Raw genomic sequence first — 27,637 nt, 5'->3', positions numbered from 1 at the left:
AAATACATAAATACTAATGAATAGAATTGTATTGCATACCATTATTACAAGAGAAGATTCAACAAAGAATATAATCTACTCATCAATATCCGTATCCTCCTTAATTTGTAGGTTCTCCTCTGAATCACAATAATCGACTAATATATCATCTTCTATCTCGTCGTCATTTATGAACTGATTGTCATCCTTCGAATCATCAAAATTAATTTCAACTTCATTGGACGGTAGATCAGTCCTATCCATCGATAATATATCAGTCCGACCAAAAAAGCTTCTTTTGGGAGATGAGGTGCACCATAACATCAAAAAATGATGATAAAAATTTTTTTTCTTACTTACAAAGAATAAGCATAATATCCTTCTCAAACTTCTTAAGTAAGTTAATTTTTAATTTTTGATAATATATTCTCGAAAGAATACTCCCAACTCAATCAATATAGCTTGAATATCACCACTCAGATAGCCACGCATAACCATAAGAAGCAAGTGCTGTATCATCATATGGGAGTCATGATTTTTTATACCAAAGATATTACCATCGTTGTTGCCAATACACTGCAATACATTTAAAGTATGAGCATTAGAAAATTTTATGATTTTGAACCATCTATGAAAACTCTTCTTCTTCTCACCAAATAGCGAATAACATGTAGGTGGTATAAAAAATTTATCCACCTCGACGAACTAAATTTAACTCCATCCGAATTTTCATTTCTTGCAAATCAAGGCAAGTTTTTGAATTATCTTTTATTTTTTCTATGATGTTCAATACTATACCGACGACATTATCATAAATATTCTTCTCAATGTATATTACATCTAGGTTATGATGAAGTAGTAGCTGCTTCCAGTACAGTAGTTCATCCAATTCAGCTTAGCTTTAGTACGCTTTCGCTTGTGAATACCCGATATTTTTTCAAATCTCACATTTTCAATGGCTTCAAGTTATTCTAAAACTTTTGCTCCACTTAACTCTTTAGGTGGCGGACACCGATCAGACTTATCATCAAAGTATTGGTTATAATGAGTCCTCCAAGAGTGATTAGTAGGTAGAAATCGTCAATGACCCATAAAGTAGATTTTCCTTCCATACTTTAAATGTAAGGAACATATATCCTTGTTGCATATTGGACATACCAAATATCTTTTGGTACTCCATTTAGATAAGTTTTCATATACAAAAAAATCATTTATGGTTCATAAAATCGAAGCATGCAACTTAAAATTTCTTCGACTGACAGAATCATATATCTATACTCTATGTTTTCATAGCTCCTTCAGATCATCGATTAAGAGTCATAGATATACATCAATTTTATTATCTTATATTTTCGAATTCAAAATCAACAGTGACATAAAAATAAATGATTATTTCATGCACTTCCAAGGTGACACATTATATGGTATTAGCATCACAGCCCACATGTTGTAGGAAGTATTCGAATTGTCAAAGTAATTAAATCCATCTATCGCTAGACCAAGATGGATATTGCGCAGGTCACTTGCAAAGTATGGATACTTTACATCGAAGTCTTTCCACACTACTGAGTCGGCCAACAAAGTCAGCCATGGCTAAGTATGTTCTCCTCCGAAACCTGCTGCTTATGATGCCATTTCATTTCTTTAACTGTCTTTGTAGACATATACAACCTTTGAAGTCTTGGAATCAATAAAAAATACCTCAAAATCTTATGAGGTATCTTCTTTCCTTTCTTATTATCGATTTTGTATCTAAGCTCACCGTGTTTCGGACATTCACTTGCTTGTTCGTTCTCCTTATAAAATAATATATAGTCATTTTTATAGGCATATATAAAAATATAGTCAAATCTCAATTTTTGCATATATATTTTTGCTTCAGAATATGATTTCAGAAGTCTCTCTCCATTGGAAAGAGCTGCTTTAATCAATGCCAAATTTTAGTCAAATGACTTCTAACTCCATCGATTCATGATTTTAATATGAAGCAATCTGATCAAAAATTCTAACTTGAAGAACTTTATATAATTTAGGTAGAGTGGCTCTCGTGCATCTCTTACAAGAGCTTTGCAAACTATTCAAAAGTTCCTTCTACTTCATTAATATTATGTTCATAATCAGAACTGCCTTCAAATGCATTAGTACTCACGGGTATAGTTGAGCGAATATCCTAATGTAAATCATTCAATAGTGAATCTATACCACCATGTTCGATAGATTCAGTAACATCACAGTTATCTTTAATATCGTCATCATCGCGTACAACTTTATTCGGATCATCCTCCCCATGCCATATCTAGCGAGTATACTTCTTGTCCATACTATAATGTAGCAGATGCTCCTCAACAAGTGATATGTGATGATATACCATATTAATACATCTCTTGTCCGGATACTTTATCTTACTGGCACTGTCAGCTTTATACCGTGCAAACTCAATAAAATTTTGAACACCTTTTTGATATTTAGACAATAAAATATCTTTAGCATTTATCCAACTTTTGTTGATATCCATTTAACAACAAAGAAAATCGTTAACAATAAAAAAAATACCTCTGGCATTCATCCAAATTGGATCTTGATTCAGATCCCAATCTGGATTCATTATCTACAGATTCTGCATATACAAATATAAGACAATTGCTATCTAATTATTTTATCATTTAAAATGACTTACATAATAAATACATCCTATCACCAAGTAATAGGTAAAGATACGTCATATCCCTTTCAAAAATATATCACTTTTATTGTTGCCACAGCTTTGTTCTTTATTCCATATCTGGAGAAAATCTGACAGCATCTTCCTGCAGTTCTCCAAGTACACGATATAGATGGATCATATTTTAACCATATTTAATATATATCTAGAGAACAAATGAGAAAACTGTGATGAAATTTTTCATAATAGAATAAAGAACGCCATTGCAATAATAAAAAATTGATGTATTTCTGAACTATCCAAATCGAAGCATTCAAGAGCCGTTCACAAAGTCTATTTTGGAGACTCTAGGATCGACTCTTGAACGGGAGTTTAAGGTTATATCAATGTATACATTCAATCACTACCATGCATCTCTCTATGAAAATAGAGAGATGTACCTGAATCCGATCCGAATCTCGATCGATTTTCGATCTAGATCCCGACCTCGATCCAACCCAGATCGTGATCTAGATCCCGATCCGAATTCGACCTCAATCCTGGATCGGATTTGAGTTGAACCAGACCAGATCTCGGATCGAATCCCAGATTCTACTAATTTTAGTTAAAATATTAAATCATAATCGCGATAAAATATTGAAACTAAACAAGCAAAAGCATTAAATTATTTTTTAAAAATAATATTTTATCATTATTTTAAAAATATAACTATTTTTATTATAAAAATAATTTATTTTTAAATAATTTATTTTATTTATCATTATTAATTTTTAATACTTATTATTAATATTAAATTATTATTTTTAAAAAATATTTTTTTATTTTTTTTCTTTCTTCTCCTGCATGCCACAACCCCCCCAACCACCGCCACCCCCCGCCTTGTCACCACCGCCCCCCACCCCCCACACCTCCATCCTTCGCCCCACCCCACATCACCCCCACCCCTTGGCCCACCTCGCTCGCGGCCCCCACAGCCCCCTCATCCTCCGCCCCACTCCCTAGCATGCTCCGCTCATGGCCCCCACCCCCCTGTCCTCTGTCCCACCCCGCATCACCCCACCCCCTGGCTTGCTCTGCTCGTGCCCCCACCCCCCATCTTCCACCCCACCCCGCATCACCCCCATCCCCCCGGCCCACTTTGCTCGTACCCCCCACTGCTTGCTACCCTTAACCCCCCACCCCCTTCGTCCTCCACCCCATCTTGCATCAACCCCACTCCTCTGGCCGGTTCCACTCGCATCCCCCATCTTCCAACCCACCCCCCCATCCTCCACCCCACCCCGCATCACCACCACCCCCTTGGCTCACTCCGCTCATGCCACCACCACCACCCCCCCCACCCCCCGGCTCCTCCTTTCTCTGCGGAGCCAAAAAAAAAAGATTTACCTCACAGCAGCGGTGGTGGCAGTGGCAATAATGAAGAGGAAGAACGACGGTGACGGCAATGATCACGATGATGCTAGAGGCTTGCTCGCCGGTCGGTGGAAGCCGGAGAGTGGGGGGAGAGGGTTTCACGTGGGACAGGGAGAGGGTTTTGCGGGAAGTGACGGGCAGACGGAAGTGATAGGCACAGTTTTAATAAAACTTTTAGTGACGTAATATTTCTGTCGCTAAAATAATTATTAACGATGAAATTTTTTTTCTGTCGCTAATAATTCCTATCAAATTTTTTTTCCTAAAAATTTTTATCTCTAAAAAAATTAACAAAAAAATTAAAAAAATAATTTACGATGAAAATCAAAATTTTTGTTGCTAATAATAGTTATTCATGACGCAAACAAAATTTACGTCGTAAATAATTTGTTATTTATTTTTTTAAAATTTTTAATTTTTCATCGATTATTTGTGATAAAAAATATTACTTCATAAATAATTTAATATTTATGATACAAAATATATTTACATCATAAATAACACTTATTTGTGATGCAATTTTTGCATCGATAATAACTAACTCATTTATTTTTTAAAAAATTGATTTTTCATCGATTATTTTATGATAAAAATTTTATATCATAAATAATTTAATATTTATGATATAAAATTTGTTTCCATCATAAATATGAATTATTTGTGATGATAATTTTCGTAGCAAATACTTTCTTCACAAAAACTCTATTTTTCTATAGTATAATTTTTTTCTATTTTTATTTGAATATAGTCTAATTTTAAAATTTAAAGTCCATAAATAATTATCATTAGAATATCTTCACAAAAGACCGTCTCAATCCGATAGCTCTATGTCGATCAATAAAATTTGATTTTGACGGTCACGAACGATCATGCAATTATCTGATAGATAGAGACCACTAATAGATCTGAAAATTTATAATAATTATTTGATGATATTTGTAGCATACTATCAAAATTTTACTTCAATCAGACATCATTATTATGATCAATTTAGTATAGGATAATTTGAGTCATTAAATAAAAATGAGTGATCAAAAGGTCAAATGGCATCTGATTATAAGATGATTTTTTTAGATAAATGATCTTTGCTATTACTTTGATCATTTATACGATGGTGATCATAAAATTTAAATTTTATATTCATGAACCATCCAAAACTATATGTTTCTTGATACTCATTCTTAAAGTCCTCAAGTAATTATACTTATGCTTTTGTAAGATCTACTTAACGTGGATGGTTCATATATGCACGATTTGGATTTTATGATCACCATCATATAAATGATTAAAATAGTACTAAAGATCATTGATCTAAAAAATCACCTTATAATCAGACGTCTTTTAATCTTTTGATCACTCAATTTTTATTTAACGATCTAAATCATCCCGTGCTAAATTGATCATAATAATGATATTCGATTGAAGCAAAATTTTGATAGTGTGCTACAAATATCACCGAGATCATCATTGTAAGTTTTGGGATCCATTGATGGTCTCTATCTATCAGATCATCATGCGATCGTTCGTTATCGTCAAAATCAAATTTTATTGATCGACATAACTAGGGCTATCGGATCAAAGTGATCTTTTGTGATGATACTTTAACAATAATTATTTAAATAATGAACGGTGAAGATGAATTTTAAATTTTAAAATTATATCATATTTAAAAAAAATAAAAAAAATTATATTCGATGGTAAAATATATTTGTAACTAATTTTTTGGTTGTAAAATATTAAAAAAATTATGCTTGAAAAATCAATCATAAAATACTAGAATTATTTTTTAAATTTATAAAATATTTTTATTATAAATAATTTGTTATTTATTTTTTTAAAAAAATAATTTTTATCAATTATTTATGATGAAAATTTTGCATCACAAATAGAAAATTATTTAAAATGCAAATTCAATTTGCAACATAAATTATTGATTATTTACGATACAAAATTTTCATCATAAATAATCTGTCATTTTTTAAAAAAAATTAATTTTTTATTGATTATTTATGATAAAAATTTTACACCATAAATAGTATTTATTTATGATATAAATTTAATTTTTATCGTAAATAATCAATTATTTATGACGTAAAAGTTTCATCGCAAATAATCAGCCATTCATTTTTTTTAAATTTTTGATTTTTCGTCGATTATTTAGGATGAAAATTTTACGCCGCAAGTAATTGATTATTCACGATGCAAATTCAATTTGCATCCTAAATAAAATTATTTGTGACAAAAAAATTTTGTCACAAATAATCTATCATTTATTTTTTTAATTTTTAATTTTTTGTTAATTATTTACGATAAAAATTTTACATCATAAATAATTTAATATTTATGATGAAATTTTTTTTGCATCACAAATAATAAATTATTTATAATAAAAAATATTTTTTATCATAAATAATTTATTATTTACGATGTAAATTTTATTACGTCGCTAATATATATATTTACGATGAAAATATTTTCATTATAAATAATTTTATCATTAAAATTTTTTTTTTATAGGGAATGAATCTATTGTCACCTCTGCACACAACACCACTACTTTGGATCTTCGTACTCTTATCTCTTGATAATGTGTGATATCGAAATCCATTTACATCATATCCACCGTATATAGAATAGTATGATGCTGGACCAGTAGCCAAGTATAACAACTTATCACTAACCTCCCCGTTACGATGCAACTGAAGCATCTGTATCAAAAGGCGCACCGACCAATTATTCAAAAAGTCAAAAGAACTAATACATAAATTGACATAGCTGTATACTCACATAGTTATATAACCATTTAGGAAATTCTAGATTATATTTCCTCACGAAGGTTGAATGACTCATCGGGGGCAAGGTACTCTTGAACTTCTTATTATAATTTTAGAAATAAGTGAACAATGTTAGTAGATGAATCACAAGAATTGCATGTTCATGTTTGAGATCATAAAGGACATATTAGTATTTTTGACAACTTACTCGATGAACAGATTTATTCCCTCAAAATTGTTGAGTACATATAACTGTGCTACACGCCACATGTCGTGAGAGAGATTCCATGATTTGTATGCACCTACAGGATTACGGCATTGAAGAAAAACAATTGACCCATCACGAGCCACATCTTTACATAAATCCCCAAATCTTGGAGGACGATTAAATTTTTTCATTATATCCTCTAAATATCTAGAGCAAAATATGAGGCATTCATCTGTCATATATGCTTCTGCAATAGATCCCTCTGGGCGTGCTTTGTTGTGCATGGATGATTTTAAACCCTTACGGTACCTCTCCATTGGATACATCCATCTATACTAAATAGGGCCAGCAATTTTTGCCTCCTTAGCAAGGTGCACAATTAAGTAAACCATAATATCAAAGAAAGATGGTGGAAAGATCATCTCCAACTTGCACAAAGTGAGCACAACTTGAGTTTGTAGACAATCCAGTTCATCCAATTTTAAGGATTTTAGGCACAAATCTCTAAAAAAATCACTTAGTTCAATAAGCGATTCGGCTACATATCTGGTAAAAAACTGCACATTGCCGGTGGTAACAACTTCTACATAAATATATGGCAATCATGACTCTTCATACAAAAAAATTTTCATTCTTTTTCATTAACACATCTATTCAACTTTGATACATACCCATCGGGAGTTTTTAGATCAGCTAGCATCTTGCACACCGAAATTCGTTCTTCAATTGATAAGGTACTGTCATGCCCCAAATCCGAGACATAACACGACCATACTACCGAGGGAAGGAGCCCACGATAACACGAAGCCAATCCATCATAATCATCTAAAATCCGTCAACTAAAAAGATTCAATTCTATTATTCATCAAATAATCGAACCAATATTGGTTCAGAGCATCTAAATCCAAAAGCAAGTACTAACCCGAATCTCAACATTCATAAATAACTATAAATTCATGATTATAAAATAAATTAAACTTCTGTTGTCAAATTTTTCAGCTTGCTATGCCGATCTTCAAACTTGGATTCCTTTTGCCGATCCTAACCTTATTTTTCTGTTCAAACAAAAAAAAATAAAAAGAATATGAGCTACACTAGCCCAGTAAGTAGAACTTGCACTTCCTTATCGAATCAAACATAAGTTTTTCATGATAATGTAATATTTAGCAAATAACAATTATTGTAAAAATAAATATTTCATAAAGTATATAATAAAATAAGTTATAAGCTCATCATGCATGCATAAATCATGTATATTTCATAATTATGAATCGTAAATCATTTTCATCATGTATCATGTCATGTTTCAAAATATTGCTCACAGACATTCGTGCTAAGGTCACTATTATACCCATGACAAGACCATATTTCTTAATCGACAGAGTTTTTAATTCATGTGCCAACTTTATACCCGCTGGCAGGGCCATGTTTTGTGTGGATGCTAGCTCCGGATGTCGACCTTCCCGAAGGGATTCATTCATAGCCATCTGAGAGCCTTTGAAATTATTTTATCTTTTTCTTAAAACATACATATACATAAATAAAAAAATAATAAAATTCATGCTTCATAATTATGCTGTTTTTATAAGACATATTCATGAAATCAATGCTCATAATAAAACATGTTTTTTTCATATCACATATGCCGATCCTTATTTTATGAAAAATTATGATTTCATCAATAGCAATTCTTTACATAAAAACATGATCATTTAAAAATAAATAAAGAGCATAAGATCTACTTACCTCGTTCATCTTAGATCTTCAGATTTCGTTAGAAGAATCAGCTAATCCTATTTAAAATATCAAATCATTATCAAATTCTATTCCATAAATATAACAAGATTAAATCATAAGGAAAGAGGACTGTTGTTCGGATGTGTCGGACCATCCAAATACCAGAGCAATTCAGGGTCTCTGATCTAAGGGTCAGATTTAAGTAACTTGATCAAGAAATCGTGAAGCACAGATCGAATTAAGATCAAGATCAATCAATAGGATTCTTTAATATTGAATTTGAAAGATCCTTGATATGATCAAATGAGGTTGACATACAGCACGGATATTAAAGCAACTTCGGATCATCTTGTTAGAGTCAATATGAACCCCTAAAAGATGAAGGCATGACTCGGTACAGGATTCATAGACCTTTTTAGAGAGAAAAAGTCGGTCATGAGAGAGAAAGTGGAGAGAGAATCTTTGTATCCTTCAAAAGTGGCAATCATGATTGAGATCATCAGAAGTTATATCAGGATGACTTAATATGGATTAACTATGATCGATGTTATCAATTTCGAAGAAGGATCGGATCAGAATCCGATCTACTGCATGAATTTCAGAGCAATCTCAGATTATCATATTTTCATCTCAAGTTTCTCCTAGGATCTGTGATACAATCAGAGAGAGAATGACTCTAGAGAGACAAAATTCATAAAAAAAAATAAAAGGTCTAGAGAGAGAAAATAGAAAGAAAATCTAGAGAGAGAAAATATAGAGAGAAGGTAGAGAGAGAAAGTTCAATTCTAGAGAGAGAAAGACTTAAGAGAGAGAGATGAGAGAAACTTTCTCTCACATGTATTTTATTATTATTATTATTATTATTATTATTATTTTCTTTTTTTTTCTCTCTCTTTATTATTATTATTATTATTATTATTATATATATATATTTTTTTTTCCTTTTTCTTTTTCTTTTTTTATCCTTTTTCTTTTCTTTTTCTTTTTTTTTCTTTCCTTTTCTTTCTCTTTTCTTTTCCTTCTTCTTTTCTTTTTTTTTTTCTTTTTCTTTTCTTTTTCCCGTGGCCTTCTTTGGCCGAAACAGGGGACCTAAAGGTCCCCATGCCTTGATCGACCGATCACGGCCATTCTCCGCCCGACGATGGCCGGCGGCAAGGGACGACCCTCCCGTGCTCGAAGGCCGAAGCCAGTGGTCGGCGGTGACCGTCGGTGCCATAAAAAATCAAAAAAAAAGGAAGAGAAGAACAGGGCTTTCTTCTCCGACGAAATCCGACGGCTCTTATCGCCGGCGGTCGTGTCCACAGGCATGGGAAAGAAGGGAGAGAAGAGAGGAAGAGGAGGAAGGACTTACCACGGCCTCCGATGACCCCCACCGATGTGAAATCACGGCGAGCACGAGTCGAGGGGCCGCGGCTTCAATCGGGAAAATCGGAGAAGAACTCCGACGATCGTCGGTGACTGATGGGTCTACACTTAGAGGAGAGGAGGGGGGTTCTTATAGAGCTCATCCTAAGGTCTTTTAATGGCCCTAGGACTCCGATTCCTGATCGAAACTAGAGAAGAGGAAGACTCCGATCGGGAGTCTTCCTCCCTGTTTTTTTTTTTTTGTTTAATGGGCTTAGTGGGCTTTTGGCCCATCGGGCCGGGTTATCACATTCTACCCCCCTTAAAAAAAATTTTGTCCTCAAAATTTAACATACCTTCATTTTCAAATAAGTGTGGATATCTCATCTTCATATCATCTTCAAGCTCCCATGTAGCCTCTCTCTCTTCATGATTACTCCAGTGAATCTTCACACATACGGAATGATGCGCCATCTTAGAACTTGCTCTTTTCAATCAATAATTCGGAGGAAAAATTCTTCATAGGTTAAATCTTCATGAACTTGCAATGGCTCATACTTTATCACACTGTTTGGATCAGGTACAAACTTTCTCAGTAGTGAAACATAAAAGACATTGTGCACTTTGGATAAATCTAGTGGTAAGGCTAGTTCGTAAGCAACATCTCCTACTCGATTTAAAATTTCAAAAGGTCCAATATATCGCGGACTCAGCTTGCCATGTCTCCCAAACCTCCATTGGGCAGATAGAAAAAGAAGAACATTAGAATTTCACTTCGATGATCATATTTTTCTAAAAGTATCACCTACAAAAAGTGTCATGAGGTTTGGGAGACATGGCAAGCTGATTCCGCGATATATTGGACGTTTTGAAATTTTAAGCTGAGTAGGAGATATTGCTTACGAACTAGCCTTACTACCAGATTTATCCAAAGTGCACAATGTCTTTCATGTTTCACTACTGAGAAAGTTTGCACTTGATTCAAACAGTGTAATAAAGTATGAGCCATTGCAAGTTCATGAAGATCTAACCTATAAAGAATTTTTTTCCTCCAAATTATTGATCGAAAAGAGCAAGTTCTAAGACGGCGTATCATTTCGTATGTAGAGATTCATTGGAGTAATCATGAAGAGAAAGAGGCCACTTGGGAGCTTGAAGATGATATGAAGACGAGATATCCACACTTATTTGAAAATGAAGGTATGTTAAATTTCGAGGACGAAATTTTTTTTAAGGGGGGTAGAATGTGATAACCCGATCCAATTGGGCCCAAAACCAGCTCAAAGCCCACCAGAAAGAAAAAAAAAACTGAGGACGAAGACTCCCAATGGGAGTCTTCTTCTTCCCTAAGTCCGATCAGGAGAAGAACTCCCCGGGGCCATCGAAAACCCCTGGTAAGAGCCCTATAAATCCCCTTCTCCCCCTCAAAAGCCAGCCTCGACCAGTCGTGAGATCTCCCTCTTCCTTCTTCCGGAATTCTCCGTTGAAGCTCCCGACCCTGTTCTTGTGTTCACCTCAATTTCTCGCTGGAAACCTCACCGAAGTCGAAGGTAAGCCCCGGCCCTCCTTCCTCTCTTCCTTCCCCTCCTTCCCATGGCTTCGTACACCCTCGCCGGCCGTCGGGTTCGTCGGAAAATCCACAAAGAGCCAAGATTATGTTTTGCTCTGTTCGACCGAGCCATCTCCCTCCCTTTTCCGGCCACCAGCGCCGCCGTCCATGGCGCCGCACCCCTAGGTTTGGACCCCCACCCCTCTACCTATCTTTCTCGAAGGTCATGGCCGTCGGTGATCGGCCAATGACCGAAGAAAATTCAAGGAAAGGGGCGGTCCCCTGTTTTTCCATTTTTTTCTAACTTCCCACCGGCCGAACCTCGCCGCCGGCCATCTCCGGCTCCATCGCCGTCGGTCGCTGCTGTCGGACCACCGGTCATGCCACCACAGCTCGTCGGATCACGGGCAACGTCCCTCTGGTCCTCCCCTGTTTCGGCCCAATGAAAGCCCGGGAAGAAGAAGAAAAGAAAAGAAAAGAAAAAGGAAAAAAAAAAGAAAAAGAAAAGAAAAAGGAAAAAGAAAAAGAAAAAAAAAGAAAAGAAAAGAAAAAAAAATATAATAATAAAAAAAGAGAAAATTTTCCTCTCTCCCCTCTTTTTCCCTCTTTCTCTCTCTTTCTCTCTCTCTATTGTCTCTCTCTAAAAAGAAAAAGAAAAAGAAAAAGAATATATATATATATATATATAAATATATATATATATATGTGAGAGAAAGTTTTTCTCATCTCTCTCTTAAGTCTTTCTCTCTCTAGAATTAGACTTTCTCTCTCTACCTTCTCTCTATATTTTCTCTCTCTAAATTTTCTTCCTATTTTCTCTCTCTAGACCTTTCTCTCTCATTATGAATTTCATCTCTCTAGGGTCATTCTCTCTCTCTGATTATATCATAGACCCTAGGATAAACTCGAGATGAAAATATGATGATCTGGGACTCCTCCGAAATTCGTGCAGTAGATCGGATCCCGATCCGATTCTTTTTCGAAATTGATAATATCAATCATGGTCAATCTATATTAAGTCACCTTGATATGATCTCTGATGATCTCAATCATGATTGTCACTTTTAAAGGATACGAAGATTCTCTCTCCACTTTCTCTCTAATGACCGACTTTCTCTCTCTAAAAAAGGTCTATGAATCCTGTATCGAGTCATGCCTTCATCTTTTAGAAGCTTATATTGACTCTAACAAGATGATCTGAAGTTGCTTTGATATCCGTGCTGTATGTCAACCTCATCTGATCGTATCAAAGATCTTTCAAATTTATTATTAAAGAACCCTATTGATTGATCTTGACTTTAATTCGATCTGTGCCTCACGATTTCTTGATCAAGTCACTTGAATCTGACTCTCAGATCAAAGATCCTAAATTGCTCTGGTATCTGGATGGACCGACACATTCGGTCAACGATCCTCTTTTCTTATGATTTAATCTTATTATATTTATGGAATAGAATTTGATAATGATTTGATATTTTAAATAGGATTAGCTGATTCTTCTTACGAAGTCTAAAGATCTAAGATGAAAGAGGTAAGTAGATCCTATGCTCCTTATTTATTTTTAAATGATCATGTTTTTATGCAAAGAATTGCTATTGATGAAATCATAATTTTTCATAAAATAAGGATCGGCATATGTGATATGAAAAAGCATGTTTTATTATGAGCATTGATTTTATGAATATGTCTTATGAAAATAGCATGATTATGAAGCATGAATTTCATTGTTTTTCCATCTATGTATATGTATGCTTTAAGAAAAAGATATAAAGATTTCAAAGGCTCTTAGATGGCTATGAATGAATCCCTTCGGGAAGGTCGACATCCGGAGCTAGCATCCACACGAAACATGGCCCTGCCAGCGGGTATAAAGTTGGCACATGAATTAAGAACTCTGTCGATTAAGAAATATGGCCCTGTCACGGGTATAATAGTGACCTTAGCACGAATATCTGTGAGCAATATTTTGAAACATGACATGAATACATGATGAAAATGATTTACGATTCATGATTGTGAAATATACATGATTTATGCATGCATGATGAGTTTATAACTTGTTTTGTTATATGCTCTATGAAATGCTTTATTTTGTATTATCTGTTATTTTCTAAATATTGCATTATCATGAAAAACTTATGCTTGATCCGATAAGGAAGTGCAAGTTCTACTTACTGGGCTAGTGTAGCTCATATTCTTTTTGTTTTCTTTTTGTTTGAACAGAAAAATAAGGTTAGAATCGGCAAAAAGGAATCCAAGCTTGAAGATCGGCATAGCAAGCTGAAAAATTAGGCAACAGAAGTTTAATTTATTTATAATCATGAATTTGTAGTTATTTATGAATATTGAGATTCGGGTTAGTACTTGCTTTTGGATTTAGATGCTCTGAATCAATATTGGTTCGATTATTTGATGAATAATAGAATTGAATCTTTTTATTTGATCGATTTTAGATGATTATGATGAATTGGCTTCGTGTTATCGTGGGTTCCATCCCTTGGTAGCATGACCGTGTTATGTCCCGGATTTGGGGCGTGACATGACCTATGTCGCACATCTTTCTAGCATTAGCTAATCGCCTACTAGATGTATCCTATTGGAACAAATCAACCAACCCCCGACTCCGACTCTATATCGGCCATATGAACGCATTACGCCAACTCACAATCGATTGACCGATCGAGAGTCAGCTACTCTCAACCATCAACAGACAATCACGATGACTTAATTAATATCCGACTGATGACTATCGGCATATCAGAGTTACCGACCGATGCTCATTCAGATCTACTGACATATAGTCGACTTATCTTCTCAACACATCTAATCATTATAAATGGTTATCGACTACGTATCATAGTCAATAGTAATTATAAACAACCCATTAACTCCATGATTATGGTTCGATAATTTAGCACCATAAAAAGTGAGACTACATGCTCGACAATTACATCAGAATCATCTATAAAAGGAAAGTAAACGAACAGTATGAGTAAGACAATTTTGGACTAAGACTCTGCCACTTCAAATACTCTTTATCTGCTGTTCACCAACCCCTCACTGACTTAAACATCAGAGGGTCTCAGCCGGACACAATTTCAGTCTGTGAGGATTTCATTTTGTGGATGCTTTTCACCGACGACAGACGATAGAGAATTGACTGCAACATGTCCTTATGACACTGTGGGCATGCCATATAGCCTTTTGTAGATCAGCTAGATAAGTCTCCATATGTTGGAAAGTCATTAATAGTCCATGTGACTGCAGCCCGAAAATTAAAGTTGGTCTTAGAATATGCATCGTATGTTTCAACACCAAACTCCCATAAACCTTTCAAGTCCTTAATCAGTGGCTTGAGAAACACATCAATTCCCATGCTTGGACTGTGCGGACTGGGAATGATCAAGGACAACATAAGGTAAGGCTGCTTCATACATAATCATGGTGGTAAATTGCATGGAATCAACACAACTGGTTAAATACTATGTTGGGAACTCATCAAGCCATGGAAGCCATCAGTTGCCAATCGCAACCTAACATTCTGCACATCTAATGCAAATTTTGCATGAATACTGTTAAAGTGTTTCTATGCTTTGGTGTCCCCCGGATGACACAAGACTCCATCATCAGCCCGCTTTTCACCATGCCATCTCATATATTCAGCTACTTGTGGAGAGAAGGTGGGAAAACAGGGAGGTGGCGTGCGAGAGAGGACTTCCCTTTTTTTTTTTCCGTGGGATCAGCGGGATCAGGCGCGCGAAATAGAGGAGGGAAGAATTAATTTCCAATTGTGGTGTTTTCGTATATTCATTTTGACGAATAAAAAAACTTCATAATAGATAAAAATCTTATTTTGACAATTAATATAACACGTCACCATAGACCCTTCTATTATGACAATTGTACATGCGTGACTGAAAACCCATCATAATAGCTTGATTCTGTAGCAGTGAAACAGGAACCTGAAAGTAGTGGCCAGATCATATTGTCTTCAACAAATTCAATGATTTTTCATAAAATTATTTTAACATCAATTAAATCTGAAATAAATCTTCTTTAAAATTATATTATCACTAAGAGAGAAACCTCAATGTACGCACATGCATAAAACTGTAAATGGGTCGAGTTGATCCATGACCCAATCCGGACCAACCCGTTTAGACCCGATCCAATCAATTTTTGAAGGATCCGTGGGCTGAATCGGGTTCTAAAATTAGACCTGTTCAATTTTTCGGATCGAATCTGGATTTATAGAATTCGGATCCGATCCAATCTGATTCGATCCGAATTCAGTATTGAATCCAATATATAAATCATAGATCAAATAGAGTAGGATTATACATCGATCCGACTTGATCCGATCCGATCCGATTCGGTCCATTTGATCCAATGAGATAAAATTTTTGATCATGGATCTGATCCAATCCGATCTGATCTTCTATTGGATTGGACTGGATCCAATATTAAAATTCGATCAAAGAATCGAATTGGAATAGATCACTCGTAACTCAGTCAGACCTGACCCATTTGCATCCTTACGCGTGCACACACACAAAGATGACTCACTACACACAAAGCAAGAGATTCAATAATACCATATAATTAGATCATTTCATTCAATAATACTTTGCTAATTGATTAATTAATTGTGCTTCATCTGGATTACTTGCGCTTCACCTGTATTAATTACATATACATTACTCCATGTCAAAGAGCGCGCGCACATACGGAGCAACAGATTAAACAGTGCAATCAAAGAAACAGAAGATTAAAAGAAATGGAGAGATTAAAGCAATCAGAGAAATAGAGAGTTTTTTTACAGCAATTTACCAATTTAAGAAAAATTTTTAAAGAATTTTTGGTATTTTATATGATTAATTGATGTTATATAGTTTTATAATTAAATTTTATATTTGAATAAATTTGTTGATGAATTTAGATAATTGACAAAGTAATTTATAGTGTGATATAGTGTAATTTTTGAAATTTTTCTTACTTTAATTAAAATATTATTCAAAATCATAGGTGACAAGTAGGGGTGGCAATCGGATCGGATCGGATCTAAATGGATCGGATCAGATACGAGTCGAGTCAAAAAATTCTGAACCCGAACCCGATCTGTTTATCTAAACAGGTCAAGTTTTAAAATTCAAATCCGACCTACTTAATAAATAAGTCATCCGGCCCGACCTGTTTACAATCTATTTATAATTCATTAGAAAAATAAAACTCAATCCATTTATAATCCATTAAAAAAATAAATAAAAATATGTTTATATTCTTTGTGGCTCTACCCTTGTTGGCCACTGCATCTCCACCCAGCCGCCCCTTCACCCTGGCCTGGCTAGCCACGCTCTTGCCCCTCCTCTTGATCGGAGCTCTCGACCACCTTCCAGCCCCTAGCTCTGGCCGCTCTGCACTTGAAGTGGTTGTACGAGTCGTCGCTAGAGGGGGTGTCAAAGAAGGCAGTGACCGAATGACAGCAGTGCCGCGAAACCAGAGGAGTGTCACAAAGAGGATGATGGTTCGTCCATTAGATCGAATCTCCATCATCGACAGCTGGAAGAAGGCCAGGGCCTTGAAGCACCACCGCAAGGAGGAACAGGCAGAGGAGGGCCATCATCACCGCCGAACCGAGTTCTCAAATGAAAGCAGCTAGTTGAAGCGAGCAGCAGAATGAGTGGCAGAGGGGACGATACTATGGGGGCGACGGCATGGAGGAGCGGTGAGATTTAGGCTTTAAGGCTTTTTAGAGAAGGAGAAGATGAAAAAGATGAAGCAACGTCATGGGTTTAGGGCTTTTTAAGTTTTAAATTTTAACCGGTGCATGGTCCCGCGGATCACAGAATGAATAAAAATTTTAAATTTCAAAATAGGCCGCTCAAAACTTTGCCATGAGCCCACAGTCTAAATATTTTAAATAAAATTATAAACGAATTAAACAGATTAGATAATTTGAAAAATTTAAATCCAAACTCGATCTGTTTAACAAATAGGTTAAACAAGTTAATCCATTTACGATCTGAACCCGTTTAAGCGAAATCCAAATTTGTTTAAGACGGGTTGAATACGGGTCAGGTCAATAAGTCGGGTTATATTTTATCATCTCCAGTGACAGGAGCATGTCAGCAAAAATCATTATTAAGAGACGAATAATACAATTAGTGATTAAAACAGTACTTTAAGTGAATTGACTGTTCGTTTCCTATATTCATACATTTTTTGACGAAGAGCTTACATCGTCAGTTAAGAGCTATTGACTTTAGGAGACGTTGTTCTCTCACTGTCACAAAAGCATTAGTTTAAGGTGATAAACAATTAAGTTAGTCACTAAATTCTATATTTTAATGACATATACGCAATACTTGTTGCCCTACGTATCTTTATATAGATATATAGAGACGACTTGAACTTGTCGTCTCCAAAACTATAAGTTATTGTAACAAAAATAGCTTTCGTCACCTTAAGTTCTAACTGTTGTAGTGAGACCTAGCAACCAATCCTTCAGAACTCATGAATGATGTATAGCAACACAGTCAAACTAATTACGTAGCTCTTTTTTTTTTCTTTCCTATTTCTTTTTTGGTTTTACATAATTGCTCAAGGCTGTTGCTTTTTCAATTTTCTCCAGCAACGGGCATTAAAAGTCACTCACTTCATTAGTCTAAGATTGATATGATAAAATGGTCAATGAGTTAGATCTAAATCCAGAGCCATCACTCAGAAATAAGATATTGGACAAACTTGATGGATGTTAAACAAATGATGAACATACCTTAGTAACTGGTGAATTGTCAATAATTCCTCTCCATTTGCTTTTAAAAAAGGTTTCAGAGTAACTCATTAGCCATCAAAACTTTGAAAAATCAAAGCATGATGTCATGCTTCTGAGATATATGACATAAGTGAAACCTCAGGTTCATGCTACTGACTGAGAAGGTAAATGAGAGAAAAATTTGGAGGACAAACTATATCAACTGAAAATACAAGCGGAGACGGTTACTGAGCAAAGCAGATCTTTTATAATTGGAAATGCCAGGAATTAATTCCTGAAGTTCTATGATATTGGTATTCCTTTAAACTTCCCCTTTTTGGAAAAACAAGGAAACATCATATTATGAGTGTTTGGATCTTGCACAAATAGATGCTAAAAATTTGCTTCATTTCAGTCCTGAAAGATAAGGTCTCCTCATGGATGAGCTATAACAAAATAAACTAGGACAAGAAAAGGTAAAGCCATGAATTTGTTTGGAAGTCCTATCCTATTTTTCCTGCAATGAAACCCAAAACATGCATTCAGTCACAAAAGTACTCACAAAAAGATGAAGAAAAAGGATTGAATAAAAGCAAGCGCCAAATTAATTAGATTGAGAACAAGAGGAAAAATAATAGAGTTACAGAGTTTTTTTTTTAAAAAAAAAGAAAAGAACTTTTACAGTAGAAATATTCTTAAGGAAGAATTTTTGAATCTGCCGTAATGCATCAAGCATCCAAAAATGCAGACAAGGCATGAAGACAAGCTAATGATAGTTAAAAAACTTGAACAAATTGGAAATCAATGATGCCAATCAAGGAACTGAAGAACCACATCCAAGTACAGATTATATAGAGACTTGTGACAAAATTTACTACTGTTTGTGTGCACATAATAGATACCAATGAGATTAAGTACACCATGTCTTGCAGGGAGAGCAGACACAATAAAACAGTTCAATAGGAAAACAAATACCAACCGTCGAACACCACAACATCAGTAAAAAGAATAGGTAAATAACAAACGAGATTTCGTTTTCTGAGTCATATGCAAACATTAAAAGAAATATGCAGATTAAGTTCTCATCAGCAAATTTATTTTAAAAAGTCTCCATAATCTTGGTCGTGTCTTCTTTCTATTTAAAATTATTATTTTTACCGTTTCACTTTCCTGCCCTGTCCTTACTCTTTGATCTCTCTCAAAACCATTTTATGACAACATCTCTCAACCTTTGCAAGAATGAAGACAACACAAGAGTCACAGGGAAATAGGTTGATAAAATTAAAGGAAAAGCTTTTGGGAGGGAAAAGAAACAATGATTGAAACGTTTGCTTGGTTAACAAAGGAGAAAGATTAAAAAGAAGTGTTTCCGGGTGCCCATGCACTGGGGATGAGGCGGGCATGCATGGGTTCTAGACTTGGAAGGCTTCTTTATTTAGGTCTTGCAAAAAATAAATAAACAAACAAATAAGAAAAAGATTCTGCTTTCATTGAGATTTGAACTCAAGACCTCCCGCTTACTAAACGGGTGCTCTAACCAACTGAGCTATGAAAGCCTTCTCTTTGAAGAACAAATTCATCAAAAAAATGATAAATTTTTGTATCCAAGACAAGGATTCTATATTTTCGTATGTTGCCATAGTTGGTAGTTCTCCCCTAGTTTTCCATCTCTTTCTTTCTCTTCATTCAATGATATATGATTTGCATTCTCCTTTATTAAGGTTAACTTTAAAGTGATTTCTTCCTCTTTTTCATTAACTCCTTGCGCTTGTTTATGGCACCGGCTTAACACAAATCATTCCTGTTTAATATCTATTTCTGTATCAATAATTTAGAGGATGTATATTACATTTCCAGTGGCTTTGGATAGAGTCAAAATTTTCACTAAATAAGAAGGCCTTGTTGTTATGTCATAAATCCTATAAATTCAAATTCCCACCTCCTTTTCGAGCATATCAAATTTTATTTTTTTTATTCGGACCATTTGACATATAATTTGTGCTATCTCAAACTTTCCAACTTCCATGAAATTCTCATTAGTTAACTTCATTTGGGCTATGAACTTCAAAAAAGAGAATACATCAAAAGAGCATAATTAGCACTTTATCCAAATGATGACAAGACAACTCACATGCAAAAAAGTTGCACCAACCCTCATGAGTTCTCCTGCATGAACGCTTAAAGGACATCACCAAGAATTGGAGGGATATGACAGCCGATGGTGGGTAAAGATTACAAAGTTTGCAAAAGCCAAATGCTATGATGGAGAACCATCAAACATGGACCACACATAGAGCAGCATGACAACATGCATGCTAACTCTAGATGATGGAATGTGACCCTATACACCTTTCCGAAAAGGAAAAAAGAATCCATGTTACTCCTACTACCCTTCTTCCTTCTCCAACAACTTCCATTCAAACCTTAGAAAAATAAAGGGCAAATCACCCGTGCAAGCTACAAGACTATATTATAAAATCCCACTTGAGCATCATTACTTTAACTAATAAATATCCACACTCACAAGCCATAATCATTAGGTTAGGAGATCCGGAAAGAGCCTGTAGCAGTTGGTCTCCTTGTCGAGGCTTTCCTCTTTCCTAGGAGCCGAGGAAGAAGGAGACTGGTCTTCTGAAGCATGATGAGGAAATTCGGAGAGCATCTGGACCACTTCCCTCATTGTCGGCCTCTCGATACTGTTTTCATGGATGCATAGCATTGTGATAAAGAAAACATGCATCACCTCATTTATGGGCACTGTGCTTAGTCTTGAATCTACGATCTTAGCAACATTATTTTTGTCACAATTAGTGATCCTCTTGGCCCACTGTACTATATCCACCCCCTCACCAAATTCTCCAACAGGGCGTCGTCCGGTGATGAGCTCCAAAAGAACCACTCCAAAGCTATAGACATCACTTTTTTCGTCCACCTTAAGCGTGTAAGCATATTCTACATGAAAAAAGAATAGTAAATATAAAATATGTATTTTTTTAATAAAAATATATTTTTTTAGAGACATGACAATCATTAAATCAAAAATGAAATCTCATGCAAGATCATTTAAGTACTACGCAGACATGCATTATTTGAAAAAAAGAAAAACTATAGGGCATACATTTTTTTTTTTTTGCAAAAAATTGTAGTTTTGTAAATTATTATTGATTAATCAACATAATCTCCCTGCTGAATAACAAAGTCATGAATTAACTCAAATGTACTTGCCAGTAAATTAACACAAAGGGTTGTTGATATATATCATAGCCTAAAACATATACACAATCTTCATGCTAACATATAACTTCATAATTTTCAGAAATGCCATGAGATTCTAGTAGTGGAAGTGACTTGATTAGAGGCCTGCACCGAGTGGATTGCAACATGGCAAATCCTACAAAAATCCTTTCCAACAATCAAAAAAAAAAAAAATCATGCCGGATTAATGTTAAACACAAGCTTGTTAAAAGGCCAAACTTATAATATTTGTTAACTAAATCAAGGACATGTTAATTCAGGATTAAGCAAGCGTGGAGTCGCTTTCACCAAAGCCAATACTGCTACCGTTCGACTTTATATGTAGCCTGTCAGAGCTTCCGTGTCGGCCCGCTGACTCGGAAATCCATTTCGGACGGTACGACTCCCGGCACCGAAATTAATGGCCGGTATGTGGGCTAGCTTTGAAGGCCCTCCTCTGCTGACAAGTCCCTGCCCGCTAGGTCACACTGAAAATACCCAAAACACGTCTCCTGTTCTCAGGAGATATCAATCATATCATGCAAAACCACTCTTCTTTTCATATGGTTTGTGTCATTGCATGTGTACAAGCTTGATAAATTATATACACACGATATACATTACACTTTTTTTATATATTTCTTCTTTGAAGTTAGATCCCAAACTCAAAAGATCAGAAACATGCATTTGAGAAGAAATCATGGATGTACATGTCATCCTATATAGTCAACATACATCTCAAGACTATCAACATGCATATATTTTTAAGTTATTCGGATAGCATCTGTGACCAAATAAGCTACGTATAGAGCTTTAGTTAGTCTGAAAATTTTTTTTTAATGCCATGCAACTTTAGTAAACCACCTCATAATTCCACAATCTCCCATACATTGCACTAATTCTTCAAGAAAAAGTTTTGCACGGGGTAATTGATAATAATATTTAATCAAAAAAAAGATTTTTTTTATTTTGACCATATCTATTTTAGATTAAAAATTTTAATAAAGTTAATCAAAATTAATCAAATAAACTTGAGAATTAAACAAGCTAATGATGAACCTATGGCCTCCATCTCATCTTAATCACATGGCTACAAATAAAAGCAGGCACATTCCAGGGAACAGCGTACCAGGAGCAATATAGCCGTAGGATCCAGCGATGGCGGACATGCACTCGGACGCACCCCCATCCTGCAAGAACTTCGCCAGTCCAAAATCCGCCACGTGTGCCTCAAAGTTTGCGCCCAGCAAGATGTTGTTGCTCTTCACGTCCCGGTGTACTATCATGGGGCTGCAATCATGGTGCAGATAGCATAGACCCCTGGCTGCCTCCACTGCTATCCTGTACCTGCGATCCCACCCCAAGAAACCCCCGGGCTTCCCGTGCAACACCTCCCCCAAGCTCCCATTGCTCATGTGCTCGTACACCAGAACGTTGGTGTCCCTATTGGAACAGAATGCTAGCAGCCGTACGATGTTACGATGCCTGATGGTCCCCAGGGTCCGGATCTCCGCCCTGAACCCCCGATCATGGCCGTTGGATCCGAACCCCATCAGCCTCTTAACGGCGATCTGTTCGCCGGTTCTGGTGTGCCCGAGGTACACCACACCCGCCCCGCCGCGCCCGATCACGTTCACGTCCTTCATGCACTCCAAAACGTCCGACACCGCGAAATCCACCTTTCCGAAAGCCGTCAGCCGCCACGTGTCCCCGTCGGAGGCGCCGCGGTACGACCTCGCCCGCACGATGGCTGCCGCCGCGAAGACCAGTGAGCACAGTAGGAGGCCCAGTGCAAGGACTAGTTTGAAATCCCCCCGGATGCGCCGGGACTGGACCGGGCCGGCCGTGTTGTTGCAAGGATTGTTAAGTACTGGCCCACAGAGCCGGGGGTTGCCTGCAAAGGATGAAGCATTGAAGTAGGCCAGCTGACCGGAGTCCGGTAGCCTACCGGACAAGTTGTTGAAGGAGAAATCCACAGCCGTGAGGCTCCTCATCGAGCTCATCGACCTCGGTATCATGCCATCAAGGTGGTTCGTTGAAAGGTTCATGTAGTTCAGTATCCCAATTCTGGCGATCTCCGGTGGAATTGGACCGGAGAGGTTGTTTCGGCTGAGGTCAAGATAGGTTAATTGAGCACAATTGCCGATCTCCGGTGGGATCTTGCCGGAGAGAGCATTATGGCTGAGATCAAGCAAGACAACATGCCGGAGTTTACTAATTGAGCAGGAGATTGGGCCGTCGAACCGGTTGCCGTTTAGTCGCAGTTCTTGGAGGGAAGAGAAGTTTGAAATGGAGTGTGGGATAGATCCGGAGAGCAAGTTGTTTGATAGAATGAGCTGGGTCAGTTGGGTTTGGCTGTGGCTAGAATTGGAATTCTCTGAGATTGGACCGGAGAGGTAGTTGTCTTGGAGATCTAGTAGGTTGAGCTGGGGCAAGTATACGAAGCCTGGAGGAATGGTGCCATTGAGATAATTCTGGCCTAGTCTCACTCTGGTCAGGCTCAAACACTTGCCTAAGCTCTCCGGGATAGGACCAAACAGGAAATTCTTCAGCAGAATGAGGACTTTGAGCTGGTTTGAGGGACAAAGTTCATCAGGAATGGTACCAGTGAGCTTGTTTGATGAAAGATCGAGCACCCGAATCCGGCCATTGGAGCCAAGCCTCTGCGGGATGGCACCGGTGAAGTTGTTCCTGAAGAGCTGGAAAGTGTCCAAATTCGGTAGCTCCGCAACAAACTCCGGTATCGATCCATGCAGTCTGTTCATGAACAAGTTCAGAAGGCTCAGTCCACTGAGGGTGGCAAGCTTGTGAGGTATCTCTCCGGTGAGCGCATTGTTGGAGAGGTCGAGATGGACTAGTCTGGTGAGGTTTCCGAGCGACGCCGGTATCGATCCCGATAAGAAATTGGTGTGGATAAATAGAGTGTCAAGAGAGACTAAATTGCCAAGTTGATGCGGAATTTCGCCATCGAGGCCGCAGCTTGAGAGCTCGAGATGGACTAGATTGATCAGCTTCCCAAGCTCGGTCGGTATGCCGCCGTCGAATACATTGTAGAAGCCCAAGTAGAGATGCTTCAAGTTTGTGAGGTTGCCAAGCTCCCTTGGAATTCTCCCTCTGAGGTCATTGCCATTGAGTGAGAGGTATTCCAATTCAACCAAGCTCCCATAGCTTGCAGGGATGCTACCATGGAAGAAGTTACCACCGAGGTCTAGATACTTGATTCTTTTCAAATTTGAAACGCCGGGAGGCAATGGTGCGGTGAAGTTGTTGTTATAGGCGTCGAACACCTCCAAGCTGGGCAGGCTCGAGTAGTCCCAGTCCAGTCCACCACTGAACTGGTTGATGGAGATGTTAAGGTGGCGAAGGCTTGGCAAGTTTGACACTTGGATATTCCCCTCGAGGTCATTGCCAGCGAGGGAGAGGTTGACAAGTGATTGGAGGCCGGAGATTTCGAGCGAAATGGAACCCGATATGTTCAAGTTGGAGAGATCGATGGCGACGACTCTGCGTCGCTCGCACCGCACTCCGAACCATGAGCAGGCTGAGCCAAGGTTGGAAGTGTTCCAACTGTTTAATTCTGGGCTAGTGGAATGGAAACTGTTTCTAAGAGAAGCCAAGACTGTGGCATCATTGTGGAGAGAAGTGCAGGAGTTTAGAAGGGAGAACAGTGAGAGGAGAAGAAGAGGGACCATACTGGTTGTGGTTTTGGTGAACTTTTCTTAGTGTAGCATGGGTTTTTGGGATTTGGGTACAAGGGAGTGAGGGGAGAAATGGAGGTTTAGGGGATGAACAAAGGAGAATAGAAGGCTGAGGAAAGGAAAAGCTAAAGGAAGCTGAGAAGCTTCAAGTGGGAACAGAGGCATCTTTGGTGGAGAGACTTCAAATAGAAGGAAGGGGAAGGAGATAGGACCTACCTCTCTTTTGCTTTCAGGAAGAACAGATGCTTTTATTTCTTTCTTTCTTTCTTTCTTTCTTTCTTTCTTCTCCTTTTGCTCTGCTCTCTGGCTTCAGTGGGGAGAGGTTGGAATGGGTTCTACTCACTGGTTCGATGGGAGCTGCTTGGGCTTCTTTGGGGAAGAAATAAAGTGAGAAGGGTAGAGAGAGCACGAGGGATAAGTGGTTTTAAATTTTATTAACAGGGAAAACCGGAGTTCAGGTGGGCTACACTGTTTTATGAACGTTCATCGCTTATTGTATCCCTCACAAGAAACGGTGTATAGAATTTGATGCTAGGAAAAATAACAGAGTAAAGAGAGTATCCTAAAGGTTGCCCTTGACTGCCTGCACCGGCTTCAGTCTAGAGAGAGAGAGAGAGAGAGAGGGGGAAAAAAAAGTTCAGACCAACATGGTTGAATGATGCCACTTTTGTTATCAGACATTGACATGGTTCAATCAGAGAATCATGCTTAAATTTTGGACCTAGTCCTGAGAAATTGTTGGATAGACTTAGTTTACCAAGCTATGGCTTTATGTTACTAAGGGTTTAAATAATGTCCATGTCTACACACTACTAATGGTTATATGTAGGTTACCTAGAATAAATGCTGTAGTTAAATTAAGGCAATGGTAAGAGTTTTGGAAAGATCAACTAGCATATACTTTACCGAGATCAACTTGGTTATTTTGATGATTTGTATGATTTGAAGAGAAGGAGAATAATGAGTGTGCTTTTGTGGTGAGGCATTGGATGTCTACCATCTTTTTCCTTGAAGATGTTTTCTCCTTACCAATGTAGCCCATCTCCTCAACTCATCTCATCCCTTCTGTAAATATTTTACATCCTTCGTACCAGACAGGTGGCTACTCTCTTAACCTTCTTTTTCATCAAAAAAAAAAAAAAAAGATAGGGTTTTTTTTGCATACATATCCTCCTAAATATTAAAATTTACATAAATACTTTTTCAAGAATGATATTTATATGTATATCCTTATAAAATACTTGTTTTGCATGTATACTCTTCTATTTTTTTTTCTATATATGTATCTATGTTATCTAATGCCGTTAAAAAATTAGTGATTTAAGATTGAAATGACTGAAATATCCTAATGAATAGACATATAAAAAAAAATTTATAGAGGTATATATGTAAATAGCAACTTTACGAAGATGTTCATGCAATTTAACATATTTAAGAGGATATACATATAAAAAAAATTAATTTATTTTTATCTATTTTAACTTATTTTAACACTTAGGCTAATGCTTGCTCATCAATATTCTTTATAAAAATATTGCTAAAAAAAAGATTTATTCGATAATTAAATTAATAACAAAAAAAATATTTTTGGGAAGGGGGAAAGTTCAACTAATTGGATAAATTTCTAGCGTGACCTATTAACTTATTATCCACTTTTGAAGTAAAAGGATAACTTCATAATTTTAATTAATTTTAAATTTAAATAAATATGATTTTGGCAAATAACATCAGCTGAACTGTTACGTCAAAACTATTCATATAAAAAATAATATTTTATGAAGGTATGCATGCAAATATCAATTTTAAAAGGGTATACATGCAAATCCAATATTTAGGAGGATATTCACATAAAAAATCTAAATTTTTTTTTTACATATATACCCTCCTAAATATATAAAATTATATAAATATCTGCATAATTGCTATTTGTATGTATATTCTTATAAATATTTCTTTTTGCATGTATACCCATTAAGGATATTTCAATTTTAAACTGCTAATTTTCTAATAGTATTAGATGGCAAAGATACAATTGCAAAAAAAAGAAAATAAAAGAGTATATATGCAAAACAAGTATTTTATAAGGGTATATATATAAATATCAATTTTGGAAGGATATTCACGTAAATTTTAATATTTAGGAGGATATGTATGCAAAAAAAAATCAAAGAAAAAAATAAAGACATACATACAAAACAAGTATTTTATGAGACTATATATGTAAATATCAATTAGGAGGGTATTCATGTAAATTTTAATATTTATAAGGTATATACACAAAAAAC

General features: G+C 36.4%; 1 protein-coding gene and 1 non-coding gene across 2 annotated transcripts; both read right to left on the bottom strand.

The window, feature by feature from the left end:
- Nucleotides 1–19,902: 19,902 nt before the first annotated feature.
- Nucleotides 19,903–19,976, bottom strand: TRNAT-AGU (transfer RNA threonine (anticodon AGU)). Its single transcript has one exon. It is a non-coding gene; the product is annotated as a tRNA-Thr (tRNA).
- Nucleotides 19,977–20,642: 666 nt separating this feature from the next.
- Nucleotides 20,643–26,360, bottom strand: LOC105038517 (uncharacterized). Its single transcript, XM_010914345.4, has 2 exons — nucleotides 22,784–26,360; nucleotides 20,643–21,372 (listed from the first exon to the last, which is right to left on the bottom strand). Exons 1-2 carry the CDS (start codon nucleotides 25,344–25,346, stop codon nucleotides 20,957–20,959), a joined length of 2,979 nt encoding a protein of 992 aa, XP_010912647.1. The 5' UTR covers nucleotides 25,347–26,360; the 3' UTR covers nucleotides 20,643–20,956.
- Nucleotides 26,361–27,637: the final 1,277 nt, after the last annotated feature.

This window comes from Elaeis guineensis, chromosome 1 (genome assembly GCF_000442705.2).
Source record: "Elaeis guineensis isolate ETL-2024a chromosome 1, EG11, whole genome shotgun sequence".
Classification (NCBI taxonomy): domain Eukaryota; kingdom Viridiplantae; phylum Streptophyta; class Magnoliopsida; order Arecales; family Arecaceae; genus Elaeis; species Elaeis guineensis.
Note: the sequence above shows the minus strand (reverse complement) of the source record. Positions and strands in the feature narration are given on the sequence as shown.

Excerpts from the sequence above, each read along its gene's own strand:
- LOC105038517 (XM_010914345.4), bottom strand. The coding sequence starts at position 25,346 with ATGGTCCCTCTTCTTCTCCTCTCACTGTTCTCCCTTCTAAACTCCTGC. Across the intron at positions 21,373-22,783 it reads CTACGGCTATATTGCTCCTG|AATATGCTTACACGCTTAAG; the intron begins GTACGCTGTTCC and ends TTTTTCATGTAG.